Below are 15,132 nucleotides of genomic sequence, written 5' to 3'. Positions count from 1 at the left end.
TACCAAGGCATGTGGAATCCCGCTGGACCCTTAATGAGGGATATTCCTGAGGCTAAGGACAACAGAATATCACCCACTTATAACCTTGTGCAGCAGGTGAGATGTTCCCAGCACGTATAAATAGGATCAGTATAAAGGTATTGTAAATTTCAGTTGAGTGTCAATATCTAATCAAATGTCTGTTTAGATGTTTGAATTCAGCACAAAAATACTGAAAGATTCACCTCTTTTGATTCATGTTACAAAAAAAGTTAATTTGTTCTGTCAAGATAACTGGCAGTGTAGAAATAATAAGAGTAGAAGGAAGACCACTCACACTGGACACGCTGCTGCTCAGTGGTTGGCACTATCGCCTTACAAATCCTGTATCCTTTGTTCACATTTGAGCCCATTTGTTATCTGTGTGGAGTCTGTGTATTATCCCGGTGGTGTTTGTTTATTTGGTCAGTATGCTGTGGCTTTCTTCCCACATCCCCAAAGACTTTGGTTAAATGGCAATTCTAAGTTGTCTCTATGCTACTTCAGGTGTGTACGGTGAAAGTTGTCCTGCCTAATGCTGGTTCCTACCTTCCATCACATCACAATCCCTGAATTGTATTAAGGAGGTTTAAGTATATTATGTCGTCGTCGTCGTCTTCTTTCAGCTGCTCCCGTTAGAGGTTGCCACAGTGGATCATATTTTTCTGTCCTCTTCATCTTGCTCTGTCTCACCCACTACCTTCATGTCCTCTCTCACCACCTCCATTAACCTCCACTTAGGCCTACCTCTTTTCCTCTTACCTGGCAGCTCCATCTCTAACATCCTTCTCCCAATATACCCTGCATCTCTCCTCTGCACATGCCCAAACCAACGCAATCCCACCTCTCTGACTTTGTCTCCCAAACCGTCCAACCTGAGCTGACCCTCTTCTGCTTTCGACTGCTCCCGTTAGGGGTTGCCACAGTGGATCATCATCTTCCATATCTTTCTGTCCTCTGCATCTTGCTCTGTTACACCCATCATCTGCATGTCCTCTCTCACCACATCCATAAACCTCCTCTTAGGTCTTCCTCTTTTCCTCTTCCCTGGCAGCTCTATCCTTAGCATCCTTCTCCCAATGTACCCAGCATCTCTCCTCTGCACATGTCCAAACCACCGCAATCTCGCGCCTCTGACTTTGTCTCCCCACCATCCCACTTGAGCTGACCCTCTAATGTCCTAATTTCTAATCCTGTCCATCCTCGTCACACCCAGTGCAAATCTTAGCATCTTTAACTCTGCCACCTCCAGCTCTGTCTCCTGCTTTCTGGTCAGTGCCACCATCTCCAACCCATATAACATAGCTGGTCTCACTACCGTCCTGTAGACCTTCCCTTTCACTCTTGCTGATACCCATCTGTCACCAATCACTCCCGACACTCTTCTCCACCCCATTCCACTCTGCCTTCACTCTTTTTAACCTCTCTTCCACAATCCCCATTACTCTGTACTGTTGATCCCAATTATTTAAACTCTTCCACCTTTGCCAACTCTACTCCCTGTATCCTCACCATTCCACTGACCTCCCTCTCATTCACTCACATGTATTCTGTCTTCTTCCTACTGACCTTCAATCCTCTCCCCTCCTATCTCCACCTCTCCAGGGTCTCCTCAACCTGCCCCCTATTCTCACTACAGATCACAATGTCATCAGCAAACAGATGATCTCAGTCCACGGGGACTCCTGTCTAATCTCTGTCAACCCGTCCATCACCATTGCTAAAAAAAAATACAAACCCCCCCCCCCCAAAAACCAAAACAAAATATGGTAAACCCATTCTGAGAATATAAAGATGCTCTGCGGTGACTGAACACTTTGGAGCCACTGCCTGTGATGCACAGATTTTAATCGTAGGCTGAGAATACCAAAACTGAAGCAGATTTGGCTAAAATTAAATTTGTGTGCCCAGCAATTATTTAATTTTTGTGTTTAATTTGGTGTTTAGTGTCTTTTTTTTTATGACCTTTGTTTTTTTTTTCCATCATGCTAGGGTTTTTGATGCTTGAGACGTGGATTAGTGTTAGTTTCTTGCAATTGACATTTATCATTATTCAGATGATATGCCATTTCGTTATTTTTTTAACTTCCGCTGCATTCCATTTTATCAAAAAAAAAACATTTAATAAGCATTGCATTTTTTGGCTTGAAAAATTACAATTTTCCTTAAATCTCTACTTTCTACTGTAAAATGTGAAAAGTAAAAAGTCAGAAGTGTAGAAAGTATAATGATAAAAACAATCTCTCTATTATATAAAAAAAAAACCTGAGATGAGACTTTTTAGCCTGGGACAAGACGTGACTTTATCAGGGAGATAACTTTCACGTCCCGCAAGACGAGACTTTGTGGCAAGAGATTTAACCACACTGGGGGCCGGAAATAAAAGACAAAAAATACATGACAAAGTAGAACATCGTAAAGAATTCAAAAATGTTGGTGCAATACACATGCATAGCAGGTTAGATAATGAAAGTACTAAAATTTGAAAGTCTCAAAAAAAATGATTAACACAAACAAACGGAAATTATTACTCGGTGAAATAACGGAACGGCGAAAAGAGAATGAATATATGGACACAGGTGATATGACAGAAGTATGTAGATATTGATCGGCTTTAAAGTTTAAGTCGCAGACTTGTAGATCGTCTAATTCGTGTTGCCATCAGGGAAAAGTAGTGTTTCTTCCCAATGAAGAGGCGTATCCATGAGAATTAAAAGATTTGTTGTTTGGTGAAAGTGAAATCCTCATACACGACCAGCAGAAATGCAAAGTGGCTTGCACGTAGTGCAGGCTGGGGGGTTGGCGAGCAAAGCAAGCATGTGGACGAAACCCCTATAATAATAGTATAATAATGACTAATAATATGAACAGTACACTGCATACAGTGGGGCAAAAAAGTATTTAGTCAGCCACCAATTGTGCAAGTTCTCCCACTTAAAAAGATGAGAGAGCCTGTAATTTTCATCATAGGTATACCTCAACTATGTGAGACAAAATGAGAAAATAAAATCAGAAAATCACATTGTCTGATTTTTAAAGAATTTATTTGCAAATTATGGTGGAAAATAAGTATTTGGTCACCTACAAACAAGCAAGATTTCTGGCTCTCCCAGACCTGTAACTTCTTCTGTAAGAGGCTCCTCTGTCCTCCACTCATTACCTGTATTAATGACACCTGTTTGAGGTTGTGGACAGCTGTCTTTTATATTGATAACGAGTTCAAACAGTCACACTCCACACTGGCCAAGACCAAAGAGCTGTCAAAGGACACCAGAAACAAAATTGTAGACCTGCACCAGGCTGGGAAGACTGAATCTGCAATAGGTAAGCAGCTTGGTGTGAAGAAATCAACTGTGGGAGCAATTATTAGAAAATGGAAGACATACAAGACCACTGATAATCTCCCTCGATCTGGGGCTCCACGCAAGATCTCACCCTGTGGGGTCAAAATGATCACAAGAACGATGAGCAAAAATCCCAGAACCACACTGGGGGACCTAGTGAATGACCTGCAGAGAGCTGGGACCAAAGTAACAAAGGCTACCATCAGTAACACACTACGCCGCCAGGGTCTCAAATCCTGCAGTGCCAGACGTGTCCCCCTGCTTAAGCCAGTACATGTGCTGGCCCATCTGAAGTTTGCTAGAGAGCATTTGGATAATCCAGAAGAGGATTGGGAGAATGTCATATGGTCAGATGAAAAAAACTCTACTCGTCGTGTTTGGAGGAGAAAGAATGCTGAGTTGCATCCAAAGAACACCATACCTACTGTAAAGCATGGGGGTGGAAACATCATGCTTTGGGGCTGTTTTTCTGCAAAGGGACCAGGACAACTGATCCGTGTAAAGGAAAGAATGAATGGGACCATGTATCGTCAGATTTTGAGTGAAAACCTCCTTCCATCAGCAAGGGCATTGAGGATGAAACGTGGCTGGGTCTTTCAGCATGACAATGATCCCAAACACACCGCCTGGGTAACGAAGGAGTGGCATTTCAAGGTCCTGGAGTGGCCTAGCCAGTCTCCAGATCTCAACCCCATAGAAAATCTTTGGAGGGAGTTGAAAGTCTGTGTTGCCCAGCGACAGCCCCAAAACATCACTGCTCTAGAGGAGATCTGCATGGAGGAATGGGCCAAAATACCAGCAACAGTGTGTGAAAACCTTGTGAAGACTTACAGAAAACGTTTGACAAAGGGTATATAACAAAGTATTGAGATGAACTTTTGTTATTGACCAAATACTTTTTTTCCACCATAATCTGCAAATAAATTCTTCAAAAATCAGACAATGTGATTTTCTGATTTTTTTTTTTCTCCTTTTGTCTCTCATAGTTGAGGTACACCTATGATGAAAATTACAGGCGCCTCTCATCTTTTTAAGTGGGAGAACTTGCACAATTGGTGGCTGACTAAATACTTTTTTGCCCCACTGTATGCAAGTGACGCAAGCGTCACTTTTGAATTCCCAGAATCCTTTTCAGTTTCACTGACCGAAGGCCGATTCACCTCGCTGTCACTACTAATGACGGGGTGTTTCTTACGAGACACAATTATGCAGCTAGGAGAAGACGCTCCAGCCTCGAGCCTGACGCTTACACAAGGCACACCTATACTGTTGACCAAGTAACGATTAGTCCTATCACTCTTGGCATTTTTTCAGCCCGAGTAATCCTCGGGTCTTACGTGAGACGGATGTATACCGCTGCTCGAGTTTCACTTGGGGCGAACGCTTTTGGCACTGTTTCTATAGCCTGAGTGACGCTTTGGTCTAATGCTAAGGAGGTTAATCCCTTACAGCCACTGCCATTTGGAAATGACTTATTGTGTGGCACGTGACATTATTGGAGTGACGAGATGAAAGATCCCTGTTGATTTTGTTTTTATCCAAGATAGCAGATAACTGTAAACACTGGTGCATTGAAGTTAAAGCCTCCTATATCTTTGTTCTTCTGGTTAATGAATTCCAAGCACGGCTTTGTGGTTCACATTTAGAGATTGTTGAAAGTTAATTGAATTCCTAGTTTTCACACCGGTTAGCTTAACGGCAACATCTGTTCTCCTGATCCTTTCCTTTTTCTGCATTCGCTACATGGCAGTACAAATATGGCTGTCTTCAAGTATGGTGGGCATGTATCTAGAGAGACCAGATTCTTCCTGAAAGGATACGGGACAACCTACTAGGGAAGCAGGGAATGGAGGGGTGTCACAGTTTTACAGTGCTGTTTACAAATACATTTACACTGCTGATACACACAACAACTCTAAAGAATTAAACCAAACCAATCCTTCCCTCAGAGCCACTCGTATAACAAGGTCCTTTATTTCTTGTGTACTTTAAACAAACTTGCTAGGCGTGTATTGCTATGTTACAATGCTATTTACAACCCTTTTGACACGGCTTGCACATCCAATAACTTAATTAAATTACAAAGCCCAATACAGCCACTCAAATTGTATCTTATGATGCACAGACAGCCCTACGCTTACATACACCGGGTGGCCTTCAAGTCCTGACCTATCTACCTGACACCATTTTTTTGGTATCTTTTTTGTTTTTTGGTGTTGATATGCTGAGTAATATCATTGAGTCCTCCATGGGGGAATGGAACATCTGCTTCCACATGTCTGGGTGGTTTGTTCTGGGAACCAAGGAGAACTTTTTTTTCAGAAATTTTAAATTCTCTCTAAAGTCCTTCATTAAATGAGCACCAACGTGTGGTCATGTTGATGTATGAAGCATGTCCTTAAAACAAGCCGTCTCGGAAACGAAGCACCTTGATCTTGCCTTCGCGCAGTTCCCAGTTCAGAAGTTTCACGTCATCCATTCAGATTGTCTGCTGGCACCGTTTTGAATCAAATGGATAAGATTGGTGACTTTTAATGGATGGATGGATGGATGGACGTTCCAAAGTGCTCAGTCTATAGCAGGGGTCTCCGATTCCGGTCCTGGAGGACCACCGTGGCTGCAGGTTTTCATTGTAACCCTTTTCTTAATTAGTGACCTGCTAATTAACTTCTTTTGAATTTATTTGAATTGACCTGCTCTTGAAGAGGGCGGCACGGTGGTGCAGTGGGTAGCGCTGCTGCCTCGCAGTTGGGAGACCTGGGGACCTGGGTTCGCTTCCTGGGTCCTCCCTGCGTGGAGTTTGCATGTTCTCCCCGTGTCTGCGTGGGTTTCCTCCCACAGTCCAAAGACATGCTGGTTAGGTGGATTGGCAATTCTAAATTGGCCCTAGTGTGTGCTTGGTGTGTTTGTGTGTGTCCGGCGGTGGGTTGGCATCCTGCCCGGGATTGGTTCCTGCCTTGTGCCCTGTGTTGGCTGGGATTGGCTCCAGCGGACCCCCATGACACTGTGTTCGGATTCAGCGGGTTGGAAAATAGATGGATGGATGGATGCTCTTGAAGACTCCGACCCCTTAACTGTTTCTTTTTCCTTAATTAGCTGCCTGACAATAATGAGATACAAAATAAGCCAAAACAACTGGTGTCCATCAGACAATATCTGAAAATAAAGAAAGATGAAGGTCTCATGAATGTCGATCTGCTCAGGTCCCCCATAACATTTTAATAGAGCTCTTAGAAAGAGAAATTCAACAATTTCGGAAATGTCTGCTAATGGACCACGAGAGTACCAACAAGCCATGGAGTTAAAGAACGAGTTTAAATAACAACAAGAATCGGCGCCTAATTAAGCAGTTGGTTGGAGTTTGAGGCCCTGACTTAGTTGGTCTTCTGTTGGCTCCCTCACTTCACATTTCATTTACGTCTGGGTGCCATTTAAGGAAAGAAATGAAGCAATTCAGAGGAACAATGAAGAAATTCAGGGGAACAAATCTTAAAAAAATAAGTCAATTAAAATTAATTCAAAAGAAGTTAATAAGCAGCAGAAACGGGACACTCAATTAAAAAAAGGATTAGAATGAAAACCTGCAGCCACGGTGGTCCTTCAGGCCTGGAGTTGGTGACCCCTGGTCTACAGTAATTCTGTCAAAGCAGGGGACAAATGAAGATTTTAAAAAAAGGAAAGCATGTGACTTCCCCAGGAAACACCTGACTTGCATCTCAGTTTAATTCTGGACTCCATTTTGTTGTTGTGGCTGCAGCTCCTTGCTGGGACAGTCGTCCTCATTTGGGGGAAGTGCACAATTATTTATTTATTCTTTTTAAATGTTGGATTGGTATTCATCTTTGACTCCTGGCTTCCCATTAAAGCCTGTTTAATGACGTACTGATGGATCGATCTGGTGCTCATGACCCTCGACTGGGAGGTTAGTGACTACACAGCGTAACTGGAATTCGACTTCATCTGTGCCACTTTGTGCGTTCCAAGTGTCAAAAAGGGACAGGATTGCGCTTCATGGAGGTTGGGGTAGCCATACTACTTGATCTGCGTCTGTTGCTGCTTATCTGAGGTGGAGCTGCTTCTGAGTTTGGAAACGTCCATCTTGTTGGCCTCACTGGAGACCTCTGCACAGCTTTATCCGATTGTGGTGGCCAGGACCCCTAAGGTAAGGAGGAGTGTTTTGTGTTTCCCCACGGTGTGATGGTCATTTCTGTCCATCTGTCCCCATCACTGTGGTGGTCTTGCTTTTCTAGCTGTGCTCCCATCTTTCTGGTTTTTTTTTTTTTTTTTTAGCAGAGCCCCCCCCCCCCCCCCCCCCATCCCCATCCCCTAAAACCAGTGTTCATCAAATAAAACTTCTTAAAAGTTATTTTTCCCTTATTTAATGGAATCCTTTGTTCCACAGAAGAAATTTAAAAAAATATATATAAAAAAAACACACATGCACACACACAAATCTAGCCTCCATTCACAGAAAAATGGAATATTTACACAGACCTGCAAAATAAAGCTAAATGTTCCAACGTGTGGGAGGCGAGTGCAGCCCACTGGTCACGTCCCACTGGGCCGGCGGCCAGTAGTGGTCACAGTGGCAGGACAACTGGCTTTCCTGCTTTTCTTTCTTGTTTGGTTTTTCTCCCTTTTTAGTGATGAAGTGGTGGATGGAAATAAACAGCCTTGGAACTGGACCACCATAGGGGTCCTGAGGTCTGGAGTTGGATGGTGGGTGGAGGAGAGTAGGAAACCCATCAAGTCAACTTGTCAGTCATTGTCTCGCGTGTACAAGTGCCATCTAGTGGACAGTGTGCTCGGAGAACGGACCACGCCCTCTGGGTTTCCTCTGGTGGCTCTCTGGACGGCTCTTCAAGGCTGGTGAAGGGGTGAAGCCATCGGCCTGCTGTTCTGTGGGTGGGCGCCAGCCACTGGTCAGCTTGCTGTGTCCCAGGGTCAGTACACCGCCATTGCTGGGCCATGCACCACTTTTGTTTCTAAATCCCCAAAGCGGTGAGGTGAAGGGTCATTTCTAAGGCTTTGTTGCAGGAATTGGAGACCAGAGCCAAGCAAAAGAGGGGTTGTAGGGTGGGAGGGGGAGACGTTACGGAGCTTTTTGTACAGTTCACCCTGCCGGCGACTCTCTTCTTCAGTTGCGGAGATCGATGTACCTTTCAGTCTTAGATGAAGGAGAAAGAATTTGTGAGTGTCATGAACCAAAAGTCTGGTCCAGTGGCACAAAAGTCATCTGTTGGCCACTCACCTGTTCTCCAGGGGGCTGCTTTGCGCCATTGACACCCTGCAGTAGACCTGCCTCCTCAGCAGCTTTGTCCGTTTTCATCTCCATGACAATGCCGTCCTTGTCAGAAGCTGTTCGTGTACTGTTTAAAAAAACAAAATGCATATATAGTGCCTTACATCCTTAGATAATAGAGAACAGTTAAAGAGGTGAAGCTGTGAGGCGACGACAGCACAGACTGAAAGTCCATAACTGAATATGGAGACATCAGAGAGATGCAAGTCCACGGTTACTGTCTGGTGTCCTCAGCACAAGGAAATTGGGACTTGCAGGTCTCCTCAGATCAGCTGCGAGGTGACGACAGGATAAGTTAGGAGTCATTGAGTGAACTTGGAATTGACTGGAAGAGCTACCTGGAGTGAGTGAACTGGAACGCCAAATGAATAGAAGGACTCATCTGCTGAATTGGTAGCTGACACACTGGAGACAGTAGAGAAGCAGGGTGGGCAGCTGAGCATTCACACTTGAACTGGCAAGTGACATTGTGGCCTTGAGCCTCAAATGTAGAAAGTCGCACCCTTTTGGCCTAAGTATTAATTAGACGCCCACCCAGGTCATCTACTGACCACAGCATGTCCTTCCATCGACTCCTAATGTGGCCAGTGAGTCCGTTCATCCATTCAATGACTGAACTTTGCCCTCTTATTGATGCGGCAAGTCAGTTGACAGATCAACAGATGGATAAACTGGCAGTCAGTGGCTGAACGTGAGCATCCAACCATTGTAGGGAGTCCAAGGTTGGCGTAGGTGAACTGGGAGGTGAGACATCAGGTGTGGGTAGATGAATGCAGTGTTTCAATGGACAATTTGGAAGTTTATGTAAGGATGCAAGCTGGGGGGACACCAGATTAACTGGGAGGCTGTGCCTGAGATCTGAAGGGATGTCACAGTAAAATAACATTTGGTGAATGAACTCAGACCTCATGTAGACACAAAGTCAATTAACAAATAAGGAGCTCATTTATAGATTAAACTGGGAGTGAGTGGTTGAGTTGGGATGTGTGGCATCAGCGGGCATGAAATGGATGCAGGGAGGCAATGGCCAAATTGGACGTTTATGTAACAGCACACTGGTGCCAGTAGCCAAGCTAGGTGAACAGCAGATGAGTACTGGGCATCTGTGCCTGAACTCTGAAGGAACATCAGAACACATTAATATTAGGTGACCACACTTGGACCTCAGGTAGTCAGTTGACAGATAGGGAGCTCATTTATGGAGTAGCTGCGGAGTCAATGGGCTGAACTGGGAAGTGACTTGAGATATCTGGTGAAGGTGGGTGAACTGGGGCTATGGCCACAACACTATATTTTTGTTTTAAAAATGCAGACATCCTGTCCACACTACCCTGTTGTTGTTATGCCCCCAACATAGAGACTTTTAGGAATGCTCTCCAGAGCCGTATCATTTCTGAAAACGCCAGCTCAGCATTGCAGTGTGGATGGATGAAAACGGAGAGTTTTGATTTCCATCCTGCCTAAAGAAGGGGCCTGAGTTGCCTCGTAAGCTTACATATTTTAATCGTTTTAGTTAGCCAATCAAAGGTGCCATTTTGCTTGACTCCTCATTATATTGATAACGGCTAACACAGCTAACCCTAGTACTGAAGACACAGGCTCAAATTGTGCTGTGATTGGTTTGCGCTCATTACGTGGCCCTTCCCTGATTGGATGGTGACAGAGAGCACTCCCTAGTGAGCTGAATGACTTTCGGCCTGTTGCTGTGACATCACATGTGATGAAGACCATGGAGAGGCTGCTGCTTCACCACCTTAGGCCACAGGTTCAACACGCCCTTGACCCTCTGCAGTTTGCATATCAGTAGAAGGTGGGAGCGGAGGATGCCATCATCTATATGCTACATTGATCCCTCTCACACTTGGACAGAGGCAGTGGTGCTGTAAGAATTATGTTTCTAGACTTCTCTAGCGCCTTCAACACAATCCAACCTCTGCTCCTTAGGGACAAGCTGACAGAGATGGGAGTAGATTCATACCTGGTGGCATGGATCGTGGACTATCTTAAAGACAGACCTCAGTATGTGCCTCTCGGGAACTGAAGGTCTGACATTGTGGTCAGCAACACAGGAGCGCCACAAGGGACTGTACTTTCTCCGGTCCTGTTCAGCCTATATACATCGGACTTCCAATACAACTCGGAGTCCTGCCATGTGCAAAAGTTCGCTGATGACACTGCTATCGTGGGCTGCATCAGGAATGGGCAGGAGGAGGAGTATAGGAACCTAATCAATGACTTTGTTAAATGGTGCGACTCAAACCACCTACAACTGAACACCAGCAAAACCAAGGAGCTGGTGGTGGATTTTAGGAGGCCCAGACCCCTCATAAACCCCGTGATCATCAAAGGTGACTGTGTGCAGAGGGTGCAGACCTATAAATATCTGGGAGTGCAGCTGGATGATAAATTAGACTGGACTGCCAATACTGATGCGCTGTGCAAGAAAGGACAGAGCCGGTTATACTACCTTAGAAGGCTGGCGTCCTTCAACATCTGCAATAAGATGCAGCAGATGTTCTATCAGACAGTTGTGGCGAGCGCCCTCTTCTACGCAGTGGTGTGCTGGGGAGGCAGCATTAAGAGGAAAGACGCCTCACGCCTGGACAAACTGGTGAGGAAGGCAGGCTCTATTGTTGGCATGGAGCTGGACAGTTTGACATCTGTGGCAGAGCGAAGGGCGCTCAGCAGGCTCCTATCAATTATGGAGAATCCACTACATCCACTAAACAGGATCATCTCCAGACAGAAGAGCAGCTTCAGCGACAGACTGCTGTCACCGTCCTGCTCCACTGATAGACTGAGGAGATCGTTCCTCCCCCAAACTATGCGACTCTTCAGTTCCACCCACGGGTGTAAACGTTAACATTTTAACATTATACATAGTTATTGTCTGTTTTTCACCTGCATTATTATCATTCTTTAATTTAATATTATTTATTGTATCAGTATGCTGCTGCTGAAGAATGTGAATTTCCCATTGGGATTAATAAAGTATCTATCTATCTATCTATCTATCTATCTATCTATCTATCTATCTATCTATCTATCTATCTATCTATCTATCTATCTATCTATCTATCTATCTATCTATCAAAATGTCACACTACTTCCACAGTCTGTATTCTCAGCTGCTTTGCCGTCACTGTCAATAACACTGCCATCTCATCGTCCGTCCAAACAAAACGGTTTTCTGTTATCGCGTCCTCTGTTGCTGTTCTTCGTGTGTCAATGTGAGCTTGCAAATTGAATGACTAGCATGGATGGGCACATTCTCTTCCTGTTTCCGCTGATGGGTGCTTGCCCAGTGTAGGTGGACGACTGTCATATCCTTTTTTGGTCATTCTTGTGTGGGCGGAGACACCTTTGTAAACGACGTGAAAATGCCAAGTGTGGGCGGAGACTATTTTCATATAAAAAGCTGTTTTTCAGATGTCAATGTAGTAGTAGTGTGAGCGTAGCCTAAGTGGGGTGTGTGACAGGGCGGGTCGGCTCCATGCATCCGTTGGCCCTCGGGGAGCCATTTGAACCCATAACCGAGATGAGCCTAGCAGGTGAGGACGCAAACATCTAGCCAAGGGGTAGGTGCATAAAGTGATTAGTGCTTTTATTTAAAATCAGTCATAATGAATCATGCTCACATCAATAGGGCAAAGCTCCAGCACTCTTCAATAAATGAATCTCTCTGTTATAATAAAAAGACCTTGGGACGAGACGTGACTTTTTGAAATGAAGTCCGCGAGATGGAGACTTTTACCATGAGATTCTTTCAAGTCACGCCCTACTTACAACCATTTTCAAACAAGGCCACAGTCATCTAACCTCTCAGTCGCATCAATGCTTTTGGCAGACATGCTTCCTGCACTCTCTGCTCTTATAAACCTTATCAGGACAATAATTTTATACGTTCTAGATGACACGTCAACGACTAAGCGAAGAAGTAAGAGCAGGGACAAACATTCGAAAAAGTTGAGTAATTTATTAGAGCTAAAGAAACTAAACTCACTCACGGGCAGTTATACGTTGAGTTGTCACGATGAAAGTCCAAACACGGAATCAAAATTCATTGTGATCATCAAGAAAAGGTCATTCCAAATATTGTTTTACTGAAGTTTTAAAGTGAAAGTGAAAATAATGCATATGTAACAATTCCCATGAAAATAATCTCTTTAAATTGTATATCCGGTTAACCAAACCTGGGGGTGGGTGAGCTAAGCCCCCTAGTAATCCAATAAAAAGGAGGTTAAAAACAATTCAAATAAATATCCATAAAAGTGAGCTTTAAAACATAGATCAGAATCTTCTTGTTAAAAACTCAGTCCTCGGTTGCATCCTTCTGAAAAGCTGACATCTCCTTGTGGTGTTACGGGTCCACAGCTCTCCCAGCAAAGGCCAGCAGTTTTATTTAAATAATCGCCGCGCTCACGGCTTAGGAGGGGACGTGGTGACTGTAGCGGGTCTCGGGGCGATCTGCAGTGCAGGCGTTTCTCACCTAAGTGCACAGGTGAGAGACTAACCCACATCCGTGATTGTTCCTGTCCTCTCTGCATTTATAGAGAAGCCCGAGACGGTTAGAGAAGTACAAGAGAAAGGAAAGAGAACGGGAGGTTGTAGAAGAAAGCAGGAAGCAAGAGAAAGAGAGAGTGCGCCGGTGTGAGTGAGTGAGTGAGTGAGTGAGTGAGTGAGTGAGTGAGTGAGTGAGCATGAACAGGCTCGCAGCAGCTGAATAGGCAACCTGGGTGTTAGGACGACATCCCAGGCGCAGTAGTTGTTGTCGCTCCTGCAGAGTTGTATGAAGGACGGGAGTGACTGGAAGGTGGATGATTCTCCACGGATGACCGCGGGAATCAGGACTTGGGAACGTGGTGTCCACCACGTGAGAGCCTTGGCCGTTGGTGGGATTTCCAAGGTAGCTGTCAGGGGGAGCCGACCGGAGCCAAGGATCGGAAAGGCGACTGACAGTAGTAGCAGAAGTAGATAGAAGGTCAGCTGCGATGAGAGCGTCTCTCCTGTTGAGCAGCCCAGATGGGAGTAGCAGGGGAGCCGCCAGGGTAACAGAAGAAGCACCGGGCTTGTCATTTGTTTTTAAAAGACTGCTTCCTGTTGAACATTTTAACCTCGTTTTTAAAGGATAGTTGTTTTGTGTATTTTAACCTCCACGTTTCATTTAATGGATTATTTATTTATTGGACATTGCACTGTTGCACTTTATTAGAACACTGTTTTGGATTGCTGTAAATAAAAGCACTTAGCACTTTTAAATCATCCCCTTGCTCATTGTTATTGCCTCACTGTCTAGCTCATCGGTGACATTACCGATGGTGTTGGGTTCAAGGGCTCCCTAACAGCCGATGGGAGCACGGAGCTGAACCCGCATTGTCACACTCCTCTGCTATTCCCAAATGGGACCTTCCAACAGAGGAGACACCAAACTGACAGTCACAGCCAGCTAACTTCACTAGTTGGGGGTCCCTACTGTTTCATGGCTCCCAGTAGGGCGCCAGGCCGAATCTCATCTCTCAAAGGCTTGGGTCCCTGAAGTCGTCTGTGGCCCTGGCAGGGGGCACTACACAAAGCCCTCCACTTCAGACTTACGGGGGAGTGAGTACCGCGTCACTTAGCTGGAGCGAGGGTCGGCCTAACGCTCCCCATGGGACTTTCCTCCTGGCTGTCTGCCTTCTCGTTCTCGTTCGCTTGCTCGCTCTCACCGGCTCTCTCCCATTGCTGCCTTTCTGCTCTCCTCCATCTTTCCTTTCTTTATCTCTGGATGGTCTCTCTCTCTCTCCCCCCCCCCTGTATGCGTTTTGTGGGCACAGCACCTCAATTGTGAATCACAGAAAGCCGATGGAGCAAACAAGACAGAACACACCCTGACGTGTAGGTGAGCTCCATCTCAACTGCCCCACCAACCTCCCACACCCATGGACATTTCGCCAGCTATTTATTTATTTAAAAACTGACCACTATCTACTAAGCCATGGACCCTCTATACCACAAGGTGTCAAGATCGGGGGTCCATTGCAGTGTACCTGACAGAGGACCTCGCTAGCAGCAGATCAAGGACCAGGCTACACAGAAGGGCACAAGGAGGAGACGATCTTCGGGGGCCCTGTGAGACCACACAGCAGAACAAGATGAACACCAAGTTAAGCTGATACTGTACGTGGCTAGTCTTGTTTCGGCCTTGTGTTTCTCCTCAGTCTGCTCAGCTCAGTAGGTGGTCTAAGTTAATATGTAACTTTGTCCCCCTTCTCTGACTCTAAGAAGCCCACCGCAATTGCACTCAGTCCTTGGTCCAATGCTAGTATGCCAGCTCTGGGGGGCACACTGCAGTGGTGCTAACCCCCAGCGTATGTACAAAGATGGGGCCAACACAGGATCATCGCCAGCTCCTCACACACTGCAACTGACCCTTGGGGTCAATGCTTGAGTGATCTGAGTACGCAGTGGATGAAGTGGGAGTGTGAGACT

The 15,132-nt window shown here is 45.3% G+C and overlaps 2 protein-coding genes across 3 annotated transcripts in view; one reads left to right on the top strand and one right to left on the bottom strand.

The window, feature by feature from the left end:
* Positions 1 to 15,132, top strand: part of LOC114656856 (40S ribosomal protein S25) — a 1,002,297-nt gene that overhangs the window by 252,015 nt on the left and 735,150 nt on the right. The window lies entirely within an intron of this gene.
* The window catches only part of LOC114656849 (cell surface glycoprotein MUC18-like), a 73,906-nt gene continuing 66,787 nt past the window's right edge, over positions 8,014 to 15,132 (bottom strand). For both annotated transcript variants that reach the window (XM_028808432.2, XM_028808433.2), the window contains exons 16-17: positions 8,614 to 8,731; positions 8,014 to 8,529 (exon numbers count right to left, since the gene is read on the bottom strand). In XM_028808432.2, coding sequence (XP_028664265.1) covers positions 8,500 to 8,529; positions 8,614 to 8,731 — 148 coding nt within the window. In that variant the 3' untranslated portion in view covers positions 8,014 to 8,499. The remainder of the gene's footprint in view (positions 8,530 to 8,613; positions 8,732 to 15,132) is intronic.

Source organism: Erpetoichthys calabaricus, chromosome 9, assembly GCF_900747795.2.
Source record: "Erpetoichthys calabaricus chromosome 9, fErpCal1.3, whole genome shotgun sequence".
NCBI classification, from domain to species: domain Eukaryota; kingdom Metazoa; phylum Chordata; class Cladistia; order Polypteriformes; family Polypteridae; genus Erpetoichthys; species Erpetoichthys calabaricus.
The sequence above is the reverse complement of the archived record's forward strand: the minus strand, read 5'-3'. Positions and strand labels throughout refer to the sequence as shown.